General features: G+C 50.9%; 1 protein-coding gene across 1 annotated transcript in view; it reads left to right on the top strand.

Moving 5' to 3' along the window:
- sema6bb (sema domain, transmembrane domain (TM), and cytoplasmic domain, (semaphorin) 6Bb) overlaps positions 1–20974 on the top strand; it is a 94748-nt gene that overhangs the window by 36421 nt on the left and 37353 nt on the right. The window contains exons 2-5 of the mRNA XM_029148961.3: positions 10181–10308; positions 11461–11575; positions 15480–15540; positions 15675–15737. Coding sequence (XP_029004794.1) covers positions 10200–10308; positions 11461–11575; positions 15480–15540; positions 15675–15737 — 348 coding nt within the window. The 5' untranslated portion in view covers positions 10181–10199. The remainder of the gene's footprint in view (positions 1–10180; positions 10309–11460; positions 11576–15479; positions 15541–15674; positions 15738–20974) is intronic.

Genomic DNA, 20974 nt, shown 5'->3' with positions numbered 1-20974 from the left:
GCTAATGGGCCTCCATTGTGCCGGCGCTGCACATGTGGAGCGGCTGAATGGCACATTCACCACGCGGCCTCATGTTCTCCTTCTCTTCCAATTTCCCCTCTCGTGTCCCCCTTTCACTCCGCTGCCTGTCGTCTGTCTCGCCATTGTTATCGCTGTCTGCGCCGAGATGACCACCTCCTTCACTCCCCCGCTCCTTACGAATTGCAAGTGCCGGCGGGGGGGCGGCTGGTTGGAAATCTCCCCTGGAACCGTCTCTGTAAACATGTAACTGCCATATCTGGTTCTGCACAACTTTCCTCTTATCGTCGCTTCCATTCTCCCTTCCTCTCACTCTCTGCCCTTCAGCTTTCAAAGCTCACTCTTTAAAACTCCTGTGAAACTCATCCAGCATCCCACAGCCACCCACCCCGCTCCAGTCACCAGAACCAAATCGACTTTAACACGGGCACAAACAGATCCCAGAGCCTCGCAGCAAAGGGGTGGGAGAGGACCGGAGGGGGGGGGGGGGGGGGGGGGGGGGGGGGGGGGAATGAAAGGGCAATAAAATGTCAGGCTGGTGGGGAAAAGTGAGGAATCTTCTCCGAGTCCTTCTAAATAAACCACCCGGCTTTTAGTCACTTAAATCCCATCAGCCCAACCCGGAGGGGGAGCTGCATTAAAATGTAGGGCTGAAATGAAAAGACATGATTTGCAGCGTCGGGATGAGGGTGCGAGCACGAAGAGGAGCGGGAGGAGGAGAGGAGTGCGAGGTAAATGCGAGGTAGGGCTGGAGATGCGGGCTTTGACACGAGCGGAGACAGATTGGAGAGAATAGATGCAGATAGAGACGCGGCGGGCGAGAGCGCGAGCGCGGCAGATAGAGACGTATACGGCGGAGCTGGCAGCCTCCTCCTGATTAACATGCTTCTCAGAGACACGGTGAGAGGGATCAGACTCGCACACAGCCGGGCCTGGGACCCACGCCTGCAACGCCATGAGTGTGTGTGTGAGTTCAGATCCACTGCAAGCGGGAATGCGTCTTTGTTCACACCTGCCTCGTCAATGGAAGGCGCCTGTTTACTGACACCGCGGGGACGCGTGCATGTGTGCACGAGTCTATAGGGCTCATGGGATGCGACATTCAATCAACAGCATCCCAGATGCACTGATGGAGGTGTAGGTGGAGGAGCGGGGGGCAGACTCGAGCAGCAGGCCGGGCGGACGGGACGCACTGAATTCACTGGATTCACTGGACACACTGGATGCACTGGTTGCACTGGATTAACTGGTTGCACTGGATGCACTGGGCGCACTGGGCGCACTGGGGCGCACTGGATGCACTGTGTGCACAGAATGCACTGGTTGCACTGGATTAACTGGTTGCACTGGATGCACTGGGCGCACTGGGCGCACTGGATGCACTGTGTGCACAGAATGAACCGGCCGCACTGGATTAACTGGTTGCACTGGATGCACTGGGCGCACTGGGCGCACTGGGGCGCACTGGATGCACTGTGTGCACAGAATGCACCGGCCGCACTGGATGCACTGGTTGCACTGGATGCACTGGATGCACTGGGGCGCACTGGATGCACTGTGTGCACAGAATGCACCGGCCGCACTGGATTAACTGGTTGCACTGGATGCACTGGGCGCACTGGGCGCACTGGGGCGCACTGGATGCACTGGATTCAAGGTTGCACTGGATGCACTGGACGCACTGGATTAACTGGATGCACTGGATGCACTGGGCGCACTGGGCGCACTGGGGCGCACTGGATGCACTGTGTGCACAGAATGCACCGGCCGCACTGGATGCACTGGATGCACTGGGCGCACTGGGGCGCACTGGATACACTGTGTGCACAGAATGCACCGGCCGCACTGGATTAACTGGTTGCACTGGGCGCACTGGGGCGCACTGGATGCACTGTGTGCACAGAATGCACCGGCCGCACTGGATTAACTGGTTGCACTGGATGCACTGGGCGCACTGGGCGCACTGGGGCGCACTGGATGCACTGGATTCAAGGTTGCACTGGATGCACTGGACGCACTGGATTAACTGGTTGCACTGGATGCACTGGGCGCACTGGGTGCACTGGATTAACTGGTTGCACTGGATGCACTGGGCGCACTGGGCGCACTGGGGCGCACTGGGGCGCACTGGGTGCACTGGATTCAAGGTTGCACTGGATGCACTGGATTCACTGGATGCGGTGGTTGCACTGCTTGCACTGGATGCACTGGGCACACTGGACACACTGGGAGCACTGGTTGCACTGGATGCACTGGAGTGCGTGGGCTCCACGTGCGTGCGTACATGCGCGTCAGGGTGAACTCGGAGGCTGGGAGCTCGCTGTGTGCGCTTCTATCTCTGGCCCCCGTCCGCCGGGAGAGGATGCGGTGCCTCCCTGTCAGCGAGGACTAAATTGCTTCTCAGTTGTGTGTATGCGGCCCTCAAAGTATTTGACAGGATGAGTTTCCAGTGAAATTTGACTAAATAAATCAAATTTCTGGAGGCAGATATGACTGACGCGTGTACCGGTCTGGCACGTTTAGCTCACATCGGACCCGGCTTTGGAGGGAAGGTGCCGATAATGACGGGGGCTTTCATCCGCCTGCGCTGAGAGAGCGCCGCTACCACAGGTGTAAACAACATTAGCATAGAGATGTCGACTCGTTCCTGCTTCAGAACCGCAACGCTCACACACACAAAGTTTCACGCCGGCCTTTTCGCAGACATTGTGATATTCAGAAACGTCTGTGTTGTAGAATCTGACCTTGTAAACGCTTTGTTGCTCCGCTTTTGAGGAGACCGCTCTTTCGGGCCACTTCTGCGTCGTGGCGCTGTGCCAGCGCTGAATTTTTAAGGAGTAGTTTGAAAAAAAAAACAACAACACACTTCTTCCCTTTCTTGCCCGGAGCAAGATGAGAAGAACATATCAGTCTGTTAAATGAATCATAAAGCAGCAGCCGGTTGGTTCCAGTAGCTTCATCTGAAGACTGACAATAAGGAGAAACAGACCCAAAGCCGCCTTTCATCATAATTAAAGCCCACAAATGAGTTTGGATACCTGCGAGGCTGGAGCCGTTAGTCACAGTGACTTCATCACTGGGTCTTGCTGTCAAGTCTCCAACAACACAACCGGGTTAAACAAACAGCACCGACCGTGTTCACTCTGTGTGTCGCGCATCTCCCATTTGCAGGGTTTGTTGTTGTCATGTTCTGCCGTTACAACATCTCCCCTCGCGGCTTATTGTCTTGTTTTTCATAAACAGCCACGAACTGGAGGTAAAACTCTCCCCTCGGTTGAGCTGTTTATTGTTCTTATTCACTAAGTGTCCTTTCTAATTTCTCCTACAGTATGCGGTGGTTTAGCCAGATTCATACTGTACAAACTGCATGAGCAGGGTCTGTTTTCGTGTTGGACTTTCTCCCCAGACCTGTATTTTTTCCTGCCCCGTGACCTCGCGACCCCACCGACGTGTCCCTCGCTGCCATTACAACAAATCCACGTCTCCTCCTCCTGACAAACAGTCTCTGGCTGGGAACATATTGCTCTATTGAGTTACTCCTGAGCATTTATGCAAGATAACACATGTCTTTGGGGGAATGGGTAATCACATCAAGAGGGGTCTGCCATGCTGCAAAAGCCCTCGCTGCCATTAGAACGCTCTCTGTATTATTTATAACCGTGCTGGAGATTATCGCCTTGTGTGTTTTCCTTTGCTGGCTTTATGGAGCCTCCAGCCATTGATGGATGGAGTTGCTTTTAGCCTCATGTCAGTCTCAGAGTGTGTTTTCTTTTCATTTTAACTGCAGTGGAGCTGGGTTCCTCCTACATGGATCGTCTGACTGTGATTTATGGCCTTGGCCCCTGATCCTTGCCCTGCTAATGATGGTTGTAAACTGGTGGGAAGCCAAAGGTCAAGCCCATCTGCGCGCTGGCTCTGCGGCGTGATGTTTCTCCTTGTCTCTCGTCCTGCTGTTCCGATGGCCAGAATCGGCGCTCTGAGCTATTCAGGACGACGGCGATGTTAAAAGATTAGGGGATGAAAGGAGCGAGGGGGCGGAGCAGAAAGAGAAGAGACGAGCGCGGCCCAGGGAGGAGAGGTGCACGCCGCTTTTCAGAGCGCCTCCGTCCTGGAGCTCGCAGCTGTAATTACCCTGCAGACAATCCAGCAGAATTTGGCTTCTGCCCCTTCTATAGCGCGAACGGCGTTCCTCTCTTTGAATTTCCCTGAGATTTTGAGGACTGTGAAGGTTAATGACGGCGACAGAAGTGCAGCGAGACCTCCAGTATCACTAAAGGATATCCATTCATCAACAATGAGCTATTACAGGTATTACATTACTGGTCTGTCATTCAGCGCTCTTTAAATCGAGCTACTGCTCGCCTGTTAATGGGAGCAGATCCACTGCTGGGAGGAAGAGTCAAAGATTATCTTATTCTAGCACCAACCTTTAAATCCCCCTGAAATTACAGCTCCATTAGACACATGGCACTGGGTAAAAATGATACTGTACCACCGTCAGGCGACAGAGACAGCAGAGAATGTTCTGCTCCGACTCTGTTTAAGGAGGACTGATATAAATACCTTTTGTCCTAATGCACAAGCAGCACATACTGTATCTTTGTGCATGGGAAAATCAATGTTCAGTGAATAAAGGTCACCCCCCTTTTTTCTCCCTCGACCTTTCCTTTCTCTTTCTCACTATTCAAAATGTGACATGTACTCCAGGATTTTGTGGTGATGCAAACATCTAGTAAACAGAGCCCGACTGTGGGTCACTCGAAACCCAAACAAATGGAAGGAATCGGTGCGTTTTGCTGCAGCGGAGCGAATTCCGACATTGTTTTTACAATAGGCCTGCGAGTGATAGAGGAACCGCTGTGGTTTGGCTTAAGTGAAGGCTCCATGCCCAGAAGGGATGAGTGTGTGCACAGTATATACAGAACGTCCTCCTGCATATGGGCATCAGCGTCGTGAGCGTCTGTCTGGGGTCAGAAGGAATCTAGATGTTTTTAGGAGCCAAAGGGAAGTTTATGTATCAGATACAACATACGTAAAACCAAACTAATCAAAGGCGCAGAGGAAACACATGCTTTTTAATATAGTTAATGTTGGAGCACATCTAATTCAATCTGCCGGCAGCTAAGACAGTCTGTTTTGTCAACCTTTAATTTTAAGGGCCTCGCGGAGAGTGGAATGGAATGGATATAATAAAGTCAGAGATGTGGGGTGATGTAAGGTTCATGGGCTAAAGGTAAAGTGTTGTTTCACTCACTATCTATCTGTCTATAAAAATGAATCTCAATATTTGTGTCAGTCATTATTTTCCAGTGAAAGTATCAATGTGGCTTTTATGTAAAAGTCTGAGAATGAGTGAGCAGAGGTCAGAACTGGATGAGCTTGAAGCACTTTTAACTATTATTATAGGCTTTTTTTAGCCATAAGCGTCATATTTTCCTAACCCTAACAACATGTTTGAGCTGGCGCTGGATGGAACTGAGGAATTGTCCGCTTGGGTCTGGAGATAATATTAAAGCAACAGAACAAAAGTGCACGTCAGAGGCTGCTTTTGCTTTCGATAGTGTTGCACATAAGCCCGATATTCTAGTATCCCAACAATATGACTATGACTGTGGTTCATCCCTTTGTGTATAGTGAACCAGTAACTTTGAAAGCTTGAGGCTGTGGTCAAGCGTTGGCACCATATACAGTAACTTCTTAATGCGTCCTACAGCCTGGACCAACCTCTGACCTCCCAGAGTCCACTTTCCCACACACACACACACACACACACACACACACTGATTCGGGAAAATGGCATCCATTGAGATAAGTTGCAAACCAAGCAGTAGTGAGGCACGAGGTCCTTCCCATTAGTGTGGTCTCTGTGCTCTGCCTCTGCTGTGTCTCTGTTTCCCTCATTCCGGACATTCTTGGGCCTCGCTCTCTGTATATCCGGTGAGACTCCCCCTCTTTTTTCAAAGCCTGACTTGTCTCGCTTTCACCTCTGTTTCTCATTCCCTCTGGTGCACTTTCTATCACTTTATTTGTCCTGCGTCGTCTTCTTTGCGCTCTCCCACTTCATCTTTTTCTCCTTTATCCGTCCCGGGCTCCTTCCTCACACCCCATTCCTCACCCTCCTCTCCCCTGTCACCCCCCCATGTTCAGCCTCTGACTGAGGACGATCACCTGTCGTTGATTCCACGCGCTTCATAAAGCAGCCTCTCCTGCTCCACTAAGACCACAATCAGACCCGTCCTGGCAAATCTGTGGAGCGCCTTTAAATCCGCATAAAGAAATCGGAGCAATCATAAGATCCCCCCGCTGCTTACTTAATATCTTTCCCCACGTACAGTACTTTACGGTCTGGTGTGCTCAACTCTGAAGGTCATCTTGATGATGTGCAACAATAAAAGCCAGACAAAGTGGAGCTCACCCGTGGTGCAAAGGCGTATTTTGTTGAGTATTAATTCCTTTTAAAATATGATTTAAAGAAGCTCAACGTCTTTAGTAGCTGGAGCGTTTCTCCCTCGCAATAACAAAGGTTATTAGAGCTCGACATTCCTCTGCTTGTTGTTGGCCTCCTTCCAGTATTATCTCTTTTAACAGAGCATTAATGGGAACTGTGAATTGAATTAAATCAAAACAAGAGTCTGGTAGATTTACGTCATCTGCTGCTGGGCTGCCGCTGCCTCTTTCTGTGTTGTAATACAAAGGCAAACGCCATCGATCTTTTTGCAGATGGGTCTGGAATGAGGTATTTCTGTAAGAATTAATAATCGCACAACACGTAGGATAATATATAACGCCAGGAGCAGGTTTCAGACTGATGGAGCCAGACACAACGGAGGCCCCCAGCCACACACTGCTCCACGAAGCTGGAGCAGGTTTAAAATATGCAGTATCTCCAAATTATATAAGGAACAGGAAGAGAAAAATATAATTTGCCTTGTAAAATGAAGATAAATGGATTTCAGTGAATGGGCTGTGATCGCTCTCGTTTCCTTTCTCCATACAGGCTTTTGAAGCTGAGCGACCGTGTGAAAACGGATTATATCAGACCATTGCTTGACTACTGTCATACATGACATCCACTGTTAAATATTTTAATCATAAACACCCCAGCAGCTACAGCGCCACAGTGTCCCCATTTATGCAGCTCTATTACCGTACGCTACCATTTCCTCTATATATAGAACAAGGCATAATCCTGGTTCCCTTTCAGCTGGTTCAACCGATTTTTAGAAGCAATCGCGTTACAAGTAGCTTTGTTAAGGAACGCTCAGCAGCTGAGGGAGCGAACGAGGGAGGAGGTGAAACCAGCAACTACAACCCCAGCGTTTTACTTCACTTGATGAGCTTTGAATCTGGACTTTGCTGATTCCCTGGTGCTCCGCTGCCTAAGTTTTCTGAGCTGGTCACAGCGGTGATCGCTAGTTCCCTCCCAGTCCCCTCCCAGTATCCTCCCAGTCCCCTCCCAGTATCCTCCCAGTCTCCTCCCTGTCCCCTCCCAGCCTTTCAGCAGCCAGATGAGCTCTCTAACAACCTTTGTTTAGAAAATTACTCATCTAAACACCCGTAATCAAATTGATCTGCGTCAGGAAGGAGACGAATGAACAGGTCCGTGTAAAATCCCGTTGAAGCGAGCGGAGCATAGTGTCGACTCCACGGATCCCAGTTCATTAACAGGAGTGAATTAAAGCTCGGGCTGAACTTGGCATATTTTCTCTACCGTCATCACTCACCATCTGTATTTATTCGCTACAACCCTGGAAGCAACAGCCTCCACAATGAGAGGACTGACACAATAACTCGCTATTGACAGAACTGTTTTCAACGTCTCTTTAAATCCAAGGCTCCCACACAATAAACCAACTTCAATATCTATCGCCTTTTCAATTTCAGACAATAAGCCCGGCACCCTGGGGTGGAATATTTTGCTTCAGTGTCTCCTGCACACAGCGAGACGTGCGCGGGCCTCGCTCAGTGATAATGGCACGCTCCTGTACAGCCTGTGCCACGTAGCCGGGCTCCTGAATGGAGTCGACCGCAGCCATTTGTCATAATTACAGCGATGCTTTGGCTCAGAACCATTTGTGGGTCCGGGCGAGCGCAGCACACACGTACGCGCTCTCCTTAATACTTGTGTATCTAGTTTTTCTGCTGTCTTGTGAAATTGTATAGCCCAGGGTGTGTAATTATACTAATCGAATGCGTACTGCCTGACATTTATTCATACATTATTAATAGCAGAAACAATAGAAGCTCTGATTGGATACACTGACTTCCTGACTCCTCTTCTTCTCTCTCTCTGCCTCTCTTATCTCCCGCTCCATCTCTTCCCCTCCACCCTGTGTGACCTCCTTTCTTCTCGCCGTGACTCTTTCCCCTTCACCTCCTGTAATTTGGCTTGTGGGTGTTGAGTAATTAGCACGCCACCCACTTTTATTCTGATGTCACGGCAGGGAATTTGAGAAATGTCCCATAAAGATTATGTGTCCTGATAAGGTTATGTCTGGGACTCCATTAAAGAGATGGCTCCACAATGGCTGTTTGTATCCTTCAGGGAGGGGGGGGGTGACGGAGGGAGAGCATGTGAATGAGAGAGAGACTAAATACAGTACACTGTACTACAATATACAGTACATACAGTAACACACTATGTCAGCCTTAACTTGATTATTTTTCTGTATGTTTTTACTCTGGGCTCTTCAGTCAAGAGAACAGACGCACTCAAACTAATAGAGCTAATGGCTCACTCAGTCCTGAACCCAAACCCATCCAAAACCTTTGGTTTGAGCTCAGACATTCGGCATTGGTGCCCAACTCTCTTGTGCTCTTGTGGCTGAAATAGAACAAATCCCTGCAGCCATTTCCCAAAGTCTGTGGAGTGGAGGCAGTTACAGCAGCAGACTAATGAGCGCCAGCCTGAAATTGGATTTGTTTAACTCAATTAATGGTGTAATGTTTAAAAATGGGTGGAATGTTATGGATCTACATATTTTGCTGCATGGTGGAGCACGTTCTTTGTTTATGTTCATGCCAACAGCTTAGATTTACTGTAATTCAAGTTTGATTATGTTGTATGCGTCGCAATAGAAAGTGAGGGGGACTCAAAGCAGCTGAGCGGCTGCACATGTTGTGACCCACAGTGTTTGTTGTGCATCCGTGAGCATAGGAAAACTTTTGCATAAAAAGAAAACCCAACACGGGTTCATTCAAATTTTACATGTTGCAATTGTGCACGGTGAACAGAGGTGCGTTTAGTGTTTTGTGTTTGCAGCAGTGGGGGTGAACGTCCTACCCACTGGATTTTCGTAGCAAATTACCCGTTGTTGCAGTCGACACCGAGGGAGCAACAGGATCAGAGCGGAGTCGGGGGGGTTTGTGAATTACAGCGTGTTTGTGTAATTTCTATGACACGTAATTTCTTGCCAACATCGCGCGGAGGGGGAAAAAAAATTGCCAGATTATCACAGATGAGTCAGAGCTCAAGATAATAATAACCTGCATAGATGTGTTGAATTCCACCGCACGCGGCGGCAGAGATAGAGGCTGAGGCCGTTCCTGTTTGTGCACGTGGTCAAGGGGAAACTGGAGGAGCTTTTGTCCCACATGGCCGAGTGCCTCGGTCGGATGGATCCCGTAGGGTGGCGTCGTCTGTATTTCTACATGAATCACATGGGAGGGTGCTGCCTGATGAAAAGCACCGTGGGTTTTGCAGTGATTTGCATCGCTGGCAAGCATTTCATTTAAGGAAACCGCCACTTCACCGCCTCTTGCTCCGTCTCCTTCATATCCTGGATCAGGCTTCGAGTCTGGAGCGTTATTGTGCCTTTCACTCGCTCGCTTGCCTTCCGCCTTGCCCCCCCCCCCTCCATACGTCCCTATCTCATGTTCAGATGAGTCATGGGTGGCGTGATGTTGGATGCCGCATGCAGAGCTGACTGGACACTTCTCCGCCAAAGGAGGACTCAATCCTTCACCCCCGGCGGACGTGCAGCCTTCCTCACGTCGCGCTGAGGAGATGAAGCTGCAGCAGAGAAAATCAGCCGCCCGCTGAATTAGTTAGAGCCAGCAATCATGTGACTGAGTGCATGTTGCCGTGTGCTCGTCTCACACCTTGCGTTCATTCAGCAAAAGCTCATTATCGTTCCTCTTCCTCTCGTTTTCATCTCCACAGACTCTTCGGCTCTGTTGCTATGGCGTCCGTGGTCCCGCCGTGCTTCTTCCTGCTGTGTTGGGTGCTCCAGACGACCAGCTCTGCGTTCCCAGAGGAAACTGGGCCCCTCAACTTCATCCCCACTGAAGGTATTGACCTCCTGACTTTTTGGCCGTTCGGCCGTGTTTTGCTCGCTCAGGCCGTGATGTGTGAGGTGTGGGGTCGCGCCCTAACATTTAGGGTGTTGAATGTGCGGGGGGGGGGGGCACATGGAGGGTCACGATGGAGCCCGTCCAGGTCAGGGCCGGGGGTTCGGGGTTGCGCTCGGGAATGAGGCCTCTCGCGTCCGTGACTTTCCCACACGCGCTCGGAGCCTCGAGAGACACAGCTCCTCACACACTCAGACTTTGAGTCTCCACGTCAGCGCGACAGCCTCCAGCGCGAGCCACACCGTGATTGATTACAGTTCGATAGTATTGATCGATGGCTTCCGGGTTGAATCCTTCTTTGAGTGTGAGCAGAGTGTGTGAGGCTGTCAGGCTCGTCGGAGCCACGCTGGAGTGGCTGCGAGACTCATGGGTTGACGGCAACATTATACAAATTAAGCTAGCTCATCATGAAGCAGAAAGAAGATGATAGAAGAATGTAGGCGGGATATAAGAGAGTGAAGGTTAAAGACAAATAGTCCTACTCATCTTCCATCACTAATCAACTCTTACTTCTTCTCCACTGTTACACTCACAGTCTCCATGTGTGGATCACGATGCGAAGAAGCCGGTCGTGCTCCACCCCTTTGATTTCTTTCCCTCAGGATTTCCCTTCTTCCCTCCTCCTCGTCTCCGAGGCGCTCTGAGCGCGTTGTTCTGCCGCGTGTGATGTTTTTATGTCACCTACCTGTGCGCCTCTCCCTCCCAGTGATCAGAACGCGTTGGCACAACATGCATTACCGAACGTGTCAGCGACGAGACGCATGTAAATGAAGCACTCATCAAAAAGCGCCTCAATCAGTCGGCGAAACACAAGGTGTGACTGTAGCGCTGGCGTGCGGTCGGGTTCAGGCGTCTTTGCTTTTCAGAGGATTATTTGTTTGTGCTCGTCTCTGGGTGCTTAATGTCGGAGAGACGCGCCGGCGTTTCAAGTGCAGGTCTGAAACTTGGTCCCCCGCATCAACCTGAATATCTGTTGTGACTGCCAAAGTGTCAAAGCAGACTAAGAGAGCTTTTAAGTTGAGTGCTCCTGTAAAAGCGGGTTGTCAGGTCGGGATCAGTCACCGTGTGCTGCTGTCTCTCATACGCTGACAGTGGCGAGAAGATACCCGGTGTTTCTGGGCCGACCCCACCGGACGTGGCTGAGACAGGAGCCCCTGCACATCCAGCGGGTCCTCCAGGTCAACCGGACCCTGTACATCGGAGCCAGGTAGGACGCACCGGTACACAAACATTGGTAGTGATGGGTGGCTGTTCATTAAAGGTGTTTTTCCAGCGACTTGCAAATGCTGCAGGCTGGAGTGACATCACCGCAGACCCAGGTTTCCTGCCACGTCTGGCACAGTAGCTGCATATTTGCGCTGAACAATATGCTCGGCCTCGTTCTCCATATGATGATGGTCCCCATATGTCGGTCAGGCTGCCGATCGCGGACAGACAGTAGCTCCGGCGGCCAGGAGAACCAGACGAGGACGTCCCGCTCAGCTGCTCCAGGTTTACGCCGTAAAAACCCATTCTGGAGCCGCTCGGGACCTTAAACAGACCGAGCTAACGGGAACCCTGCACCTCGAGGTTGACTCCCCGTGTTGTCCAAAAATTAATTTAGCTTGAAACATGTACAAAAAACAAAAGGAGAGAAGGCCACGTTCCACATGTGTTGCTGGTTATCTGATATAGTGGCAGCCTGAAAGAAGATTGAAGTGGTTTCCAATAAGAGACGCCACACTGGTCCAGGAAATGACCCAGTCCCTGGCCTCCAGCTGGTCCAGCCTCACTACTGAGACATGGTAGTAAATACATCAGACGGTGTAACCTGGTTCCAGCCATTCTGTCTGCACCGAGGGGGTCTAAAAGCACACATATGCACACAGCCCCATAATAAACCCGCACGCAGACGACTGCAGCTACCGTGGGCTAAAGGTCCGCTCTAAAACATCACCGGAGCCACGCAGCCGCCTCAAACGCATTCATTTGGATTTATAGCTGCAGAAACCTTAACCGAATAGTGGAGGTAATCTGATATGAATGTCTCAGCCAACCGGATGATAATGAAATGCGAGACTGACAGTTAGGAGACAGTTGGGAGAGGAGCGAGGAGCGGGAGGAATGCAGCGAACGCCGCTTTCAAGAGCGTATTTATCTGTTTCTTGTACAGTAAGTGGCTAATAGCTTCCTGGCAGAAAATGATCTAGAAGTCTGGAGAGAAAAGGAGCGCGAGCCGGAGGCAGCGCAGCGGGAAGGCGGCGTTTCAGAGCGTGTACCGTATGAAAAGGTACCCGCGGTGGCAGGTACGGCTGCCAAACGCTCCTACAGAGTGCAACGCCTGATAAGACGCGCTCATCCCCAAATCCTGTCACCATTAGCATAGCCGCGCCTCAGACTGCTAGCGCTGCTAAATCCCTGCCCCGAGCACCTGCTGAGAGCGGCTGCCTCTCTCTGTCCTCCTCCGAGCAGCGCTAAATGAAAGTAAACTGGGTGTTTGCCTGGTGGCAGGTGGAGTGCGCGCCGCGCCGTGTTAAGCCCCATTTCACTGCTGTCAAGATGAGCAGCTGCCGCCGGTCGGAACCGAAGAGCTAATCTGAGCGGGCCAACGAGGTCGCCGCGTTGGACCCGGCCGACTCCCGAGCCCGAGTTCCATCCCGGAATTAGTGGAGGTGTGCTGCCTTTCTGCCGGGTTCCAGGTCGCTGGCTTCATTCGGCCGCAGAGGTCGACCTCAGAGGTCGCCGGAGGTCACGGCGCCGGCTCAGATGGAGAACGCCAGTGGTGGCGCAGGCTGCGGAGCTTAATCTGCCAGGCCGCTGTAATGAGGCGTGAGTTTAGCAGGCGGGCGAGATAAATATGTGCATGGGGAGAGTTGTGGACGCGCAGGTGGAGACGCCCACGCGGACCTGGAATCCACACTATATATGGAAGCTATAAAGTGCACATCCTCCCAGTGGAATCTGTTTTGGCATTTAGCGAACAGCAAATTACTATACATGCACCATACTTAACTAAATTATGATAAAATGGTCATGGACTTTTTATATTTACAACCTTTTGAAAAGCCTCTGCTTTAAATTTTGGAAATGTCAGCGTGACCTATGATTATTCCTCTGAATAATTCATGAGTTTGGGTTGTGCAGTGTCGGCAAATGGTGAAAAATACACATCACAGCTTTCCAAAGCCGGTGGTTACTTATGTACAAAAAATGCTTCCTGAAAACAGTTTATCGCCCACGTTTAGGACGGCGGAACCTGCAGTCAGACATCAACTACAGGTTCACGCAGTCATTTCACACGCGCTTAGAAACGTGGCGCCTGCGACCGTGACGCGTTTCTCAAGTGACTGGATGCTTGTTGGGTTCGAGTCGGCGCGTGGTGGAGCAGCCAGGTTTGCGCTCACACAGAGCATCCTGTCGTGTGTGAGGGGAGTCTAAGTGGCCCGGCTCAAATCGGCCTGTTTCCTTCCTGTCCGCTGGTGCAGCCTCTCCTGGTTAGTCAATTCGCCGGCTCAAGACTCAGCGCCACTCGCAGCAGCTAGTGGCTAAGGAAACTGAAATGAAATACAGGGAGGCTTATGAGGCTTAGGAGGGCTTGACCTGACCTGAGTCTACGTTTGTTTGTGCGTCCAAAAAGGAGAATGTTCATGAAGCGCTCAAGTAAAAAATTGAGGAGATGTTTACAATTTCCCCTGAGCCTGTGTTGATTTTGTATTAGCCGCGTTGGAGGGGTCAGAGGTCTTTATGCAATAACAGCTCTGCCACGCGCACATGATACACACACACACCCCCCAACCAGAGCAGGGCAGTGAAACAGGAGCCCTGATGGTTCTGGACGTTGAGACGCGGTGACTAGAGGTGATTCCAGACTTCCTGCAAATCTGAAGACTCATGGAATCTCCACACACACAGGTCACGCTCGTCCTTACCCCGAACTGCAACCTTCCACTAACACACGCAGAGCAAGAGTGCATGAAACTACACACACCACAGGGCCCGTATCACTGCAGCAACCTGGAGCGGACCGGAGGGAGAGACGAGCAGAAGTGTAAATAATCAGCTGCCTCTGCTCGGTGCTGGCTGCCAGCCACTCTGACCGCGAGGCCGGGTGCTGTGTTCGTTATGCTGATGCTGAGACGACGCTGGAGCGGCTCGGGCGAGATCGCGCCTCGCTCTCTGGACCACTCCGCCGTTTGGAGGATGCTCGACCCGTGACCCGCCGAGCGGCGCCGCGCACTCCTTCGCCGCTCGGCCGCCGCCCCGTTCCGCGAGGTGGAGGGAGAGTGGGAACCTTGTAATAAACCGACGGGAACCGAGGATGAATAATGCAGGAGGAGGAGGAACAGATCCTCACGGCGCTCTTTCAGAGAAGACAAACGCGCACATAAACGCACCCAGGTGGGACGACTGCTTGGAAAAGCAAAGACATGGGTGCGCAAAATAATCCCCCCCTCATCAAAGACCAGGAGACGGACAGCAGCGGTGGAAGGCAGAGCAGCAGAGATGGGGGCAATAATACGACTGTGGCAGACTGACAGATAAGCCAATTCAGAGCCCGGCCCTCTGCTTAGACGAGGCCCCGCTTCCCAAGGCCTTGATTAATATGCAAATATCATCTGCTAGCTGCCTGGCGCAACATCCAAGGTTAGCGCAGATTTGTCATGAATGCATGCATGTTGTTGGGATTGGACCTTGAGGACGCAACTTGAAGGGGGGGGGGGCTGCAAACATCACTAAAACAACTTACTTAAATTGTCCATTAATTCAGAATGAGCCTTTGGAATGAGGCTGATAGGAGCGTGGAGCTTAATGAGGCGAGAGGCGATGGGAAAATATGAATCCGTTCCAGTTGTTGAGCAGGAGACGCTGTGGTGTTTGTAACCTACCTATAGATGCAAACAGTGCAACATTATACAATATGCAGGAAATGATTTAGTTGTGGAGCCTCGCTGAGGTTGTGTGCGGCCTGGATTTCATCCAAAAGAAAGAGCCAATTTCTAAAATGTATTTCTGCATTGGAACCAGTGGTCATGGTTTGCTTAGTGCAGCGTCTTGCCTTACCCTAAGCTTTGGATATTGCTGTGTTGGCTGACTGCCTCTCTCTCTCTCTCTCTCTCTCTCTCTCTTTCCAGGGACGACCTTTACCGTGTGGAGTTGGACATCACTGCAGGAGATGAGATGTTCTACAGTAAGGTGAGCACATTTGGTCGACAACTTCCAGGACGGATGACTTACCATTAGGCTGTGAAATGTGATTGCACTCTGCAGGGAAATGCAAATGTAGCTCACTCTAAGTGCGTGTGTGTGTGTGTGTTATTAATCTATAGAAGAGAACATGGGAGTCGAACAAGAACGACATCAGGATCTGCAGGATGAAGGGCAAGCGTGAGGTGAGCGTCTAACGCACACATGGTCTAGAGAATAACTGCATTAGCAAACACAGCCTCAAACCCCATTAAATGCATACATTGGATCAACTGTGATTCATCACAAGTCACTCAGAGCTTGACACACACACAGACGCACACAGACAAAGACCTTGTTCATCTAAATTACAGCACGTCCTTCATTTCTGCCCTTTGATTTAGTTCCCTTGTGCCAGTCATCTGACAATCATGCCTGCTGGAGGGGCTCTGACCCCGCATCACACTACCTAATTGTCCCTGCTTATCTAATATCTCATCATCAGCGGGAGTCGCTGGTAGATACTCACTGCTGCTGCTTCACCATCATGCAATAGGAATGTGGTGTCAGAATGTGCAGGTGGGCGTCAGAGAGTGGAGGCAGTGAGGAAAAGTAGGGGTTAAATGTCCCAGCAGCCACCAGCAGCCCACACACACACACACACACACACGCACGCACGCACGCACGCACGCACGCACGCACGCACGCACGCACGCACGCACGCACGCACGCACGCACGCACGCACACACACACACACAGTGCTGACTGGCGAAGGGGTGGGTGGGACACAGGCTCTGTCCCCCGCAGGCACAGGGGGAGAAAAAAATGACTTATTTAACACACGGAGAGAACACCTGACATTAAATCTGTGCGAGTCAGTGCCAGACAGAGACACAATGGAGAAAAGAGGGACAGAGACAAAAAGCCAAGCCAAGAGAAAGAGGAGGTGGGAGAGGAAGGAGATGGGGGTGAGGGGTCCCCGTTGGCTGGCCCTGAGCGGGGCTGTGGGGCTGAATGAGATATGAAAGGTCTTCTTGCCCCTAATGACTGTGCTGCCTGGTAATGCTGTGAGTCACACGGCAATGTGAGAAAGATAAGAACGGTGCCAGCTCCTCAGTCAGAGAGGCTGCTGTGAATGGATGCACACACACACACACACACACACACACACACACACACACACACACACACACACACACACACACACACACAAGCACGCACGCACGCACGCACACACACACAAACAGACAAACAGACAGACAGACAGACACACACACACACACACACACACACACACACACACCCACCCCCACCCCCACACACACAGTCACACACACACACACACACACACACACACACGCAGACACACACACACACACACACACACCCACACACACACACACACACACACACACACACACGCAGACACACACACACACACACACACACACACACACACAGTCACACACACACACACACAGACAGACACACACACAGACACACACGCACGCACGCACGCACGTAGGCACGCACACACACACACACACACACACACACACACACACACACACACACACACACACACACACACACACACACACACACACACACACACACCGTAGAACACAACTACATCTTTGATGTTGGTCTCTGAGGTTCAGGAGCAGTTCACGTGGTTCATTAGCTCGCTCAAATGCAGACTTCATGGATCTGACGGACGTGACGTGTCTGCCTGAGATGATAAACAGGTGAGAGAGTTCGATCGCCCCATGCTGATTTCTCCTATTCCTCCTCCTCCTGTTACGTCCATGATAAACTAAACTCCATCCAGTGAGGGAGTCGTTTGCTCCCCTGTCCTTGTCCTCTCTCTCCTTTATTTTTCTCCTCGTGGACGTCCTGTCGTCTCCGGGGGGGGTGAAGCATTCGCCACCTCGTAATTGGTTTTGTAATTAAATGTTCCTGCTTGGTTGATCACAAAGGACGTAATATTCTCCCTAATTAGGCTGAAAATTCAATATCCCGATTCCTCAGCTTCTTTCCTTCTCTCCTGTTGACCGAGCGATTGGTGTTGAATGCAACAGTCTCCTGGCTTTCACACAGGCGCTCCTGCATTCGCCCTTTTCGTCGTCTCCTTCCCTTTGCCTTTCACAGGAGGAGCGTCCGTGGCTCTGAACCCGTGGCTCCGTGCCAACGCTCCACGGAGCGTGACGTGCACACGCACATGAAGCCAATTCCGTGTGGACGGCCTTTAAGGCGCGTCCGCGTCATTATGAGCAGCACTTAGTGAGATTGTTTGATCAATATGGCGCCGATCGTGTTCTCGGAGGACCTCTAGGCCTTCTATTGGCCAACCCAGGTGACTTTCTGGGTTGGACCGTCGGCGGATATTATTTATTATTAAAACTCCTGAAATAATTCATTTGAAAAACCAAATGGAGTCGCCTTCATTAATAGTAGCTGTCGTTCTCCTTTTAAAAGCTCCTCCACCTTTGGCCTTAACGTAACCTTTGACGCTACAGGTTTTATGATGTCATCAAATGTGATCAAAGCTTTCGATGATGCATATTTTTTATATATTTAGCTTCATTGCAGCAACAGAATGATCATTTTTCCTTTGTCACTGCAGAATATTTTAGACATACACAATCTCTGTCATCTCTCCAGATGGCGTTATATTTATTTGCCTTTCATTTAATACTTCCATTAGTTTTGCTTGTGACTCTGTTTCAGCGGCTCCTGCCACAGCGAGCTGTCCAGCTGTAACTCAGCCTAAGTGTTGGGTTCACTTGAGCAGTGTGTGTGTACGTTTCCATCACGGAGCGGTGCTCCGCTGACCCCACAACCAGCAGAACCCGCCTCCTCGTCTCCCCTCGTTACGCCTCGCACGCTCGTTATATTTTCCCCCCTGTCGTCATTATCTCACTTTCTCGGCCGCCCCTCGGTGTCTGATGTTTGTTCGTGGCCTGTGGTGTGTTCAGTCAGAATTACCATCAAACGGAGACGGAGGGCTGCAGAGGGATGCGGATTAGCTTTAACGTGCTGAGTAAGACCACAGCGCATCGCTGCTAATTTGGTACCGCTGATAATTCATCTTCTGCCCACGTGCACATAAACATGCACATTTTCCTCCTGTCATACCCGGTTATTCTCTTAAAACTGGGTGTCAGGGTTTTTTTTTCTGGGAATCACAGGCCGGTTGTTAATGAGTCGAGAAGAGGGCTGGTGTGTGTTATACAGTATACGTGTGTGACTCCAAGGCAGCTCTTGGCAGAGCAAAGCTCCCTGGACCCTAACATCAGGGGAGCAGCCAGGCATGTAATGGAAACTTTGGAGATTTAGAGAAGCAGCTTGCTAAATACGACCCCCTAATGCACTGCCTTAGATGGCTCCTATTGTGAGAGCCTCACTAAATCAGGTTATCGTGATCATTTTTTGGGGGGGATTTTATTAGAGCATAAAAACAAAGCAGGGAAATGAGCAGCGGCGTTTACGACGTCTGAGTTTGCTGATTGTAGCTGGAGGTAAAACCGCCGCGAAAACGCAGGTCTTTGGTTAAAACCCCGTCATTAAAGCGAACGCCGACTCCGGGCTCCGACGGAACGGAAAGATTGTTTATCATGTTGGTGTGACGGTTGGGTTCCAGACAACAAATGGAAAGCAGATGCAGGAGGCGGGGCCTCCTCGGGTTCGATGGCGCGTGCTGCTCGTTTACAGCAGAGATGTAGAAACCGAGCGCCGGCGTCGGTGACGGCGGTGAAAACTCTGACTGTGCAGGTGCACGCGCTGAGAATCACACAGGAAACGCCGAGCGGAGCCGTGTTGGGGAACGTCTCCCTCCGAGAAGCCCGCAGCCGCGTGCAGATGCGTCTGCGCAGACACACGCAGCTCCGCCGCCGTCGGCAGCAGCAGGAGTCGTCTGGGTCTGAGCGATGCTTGGCAGCCGGCACAGGTGTCTCTGGGTCTGGATCCGGTCCAGGGAGAAGAGAGGAGGGAGGAGGCACCAGGATCCACAAATAATTGTTTATTCCAACGATTCTCTGCTTGATCCTTCATAATTAGTTGGTGTTTTATTAACATGGAAACCACCATAATAACCCCTGTAATCCTGCTGACTGACCTTTGATTGAAACAAACCAGACTGTGAGGGCCAAACACACGCGTGTGCAGCAGGGATGTATTTCCAATGGCAGCTGAGGCTCAGTGCTTTGGATCCGACCCCTGTTTTTACCTTGGAGTCCGATGTCTCGTTTGGTCCATACAAATGCTGCCAAATGAGTCCATTTGTGCTCTTCCCAGTGTTTCCTCCCCTCTCGAAGACGCTGGCAGGGGACGTGGCCCGTTATTAAGAGCGCTTCATCTGGCTTCCTGTTTGCAGCTCCGACCGAGGGGACGGGCTGCGACCCCCCCCCCCATACACACACACACACACACACACACACACACACACACACACACACACACACACACACACACACACCCCCACGCACGGGGAAGCGACACCCTCACGTTTCCCATCACTGTTGCTTCCTCAGTTTGTCACGTAGTGTAGATCTGCGCCATTAGAAATTTACACCTCGCCAGCCGCCGCGGCCGCCGCATCTAACACACACTTTACGCTCACACATCAAAACATTTCCTCCGTTCGCGATGTTTTTCTTTTTGCTGTTGAAAATCGAGAGCCCTGCGGGGAGTGAAGGGGAAGAGGGGAGCGGGTGGAGCATCTGGAATAACACTCAGCCCGCGCTCGTCTCGTCTTGCTTTGCTTCTGATCTCTTTCACACTCGTCTTACTGTCGTTCAACATGACTTATCGCCACTTCCAGAGCTTATGCTCCAGCCCTGCTTGTCTTTTGGCTGACATCAGCGTGGGTGGTGGTCCTACGTCCTCACCATTCTACTTGAGTGTGTGTAGCAGGGCTGGTGCCATCCTGACTGTGACAGGGTGAGTTTGAGGAGGGGGCGTCTGGCGCCTGTACGTTACAGTAGCACCACATGGAACTAAAATCATGGGTCATGACTGGAGTTTGGGTTTGAAGGCCTTTGGACAAAGCATAAATTCCAGCACATTCACATGTGTGTGTTGACAGGGGCTTTGTTTGTTTATCATCATGTTACGTTTTGGTTGGAAATTCTTTGAGACCGTCGTTCCCAACCTGTGCTCCAGGACGTCCCCCGAGGACCAGAGAAAACACTGAGAGGCCACATGGTGATGAAAGACACAAAATAAAGTCCTACGGAAGAATGTGACGTTAAAACACACAAAGAAGAAAGAGCTACAACACACGTCCACTCTAACATTAATGTTTAACAAGTTATTATTAACTTGTTAACTAAATTTTTAAATACATTTTATTATTTTGTATGACGCAAATCCATAAAAAGATATTTTTGCTGGCAGCACAGTTTGTGGTGTGGGAAACTACTTTGTCCATACTGTCACTGG

This window comes from Betta splendens, chromosome 4 (assembly GCF_900634795.4).
Source record: "Betta splendens chromosome 4, fBetSpl5.4, whole genome shotgun sequence".
NCBI lineage: Eukaryota > Metazoa > Chordata > Actinopteri > Anabantiformes > Osphronemidae > Betta > Betta splendens.
Note: the sequence above shows the minus strand (reverse complement) of the source record. Positions and strands in the feature narration are given on the sequence as shown.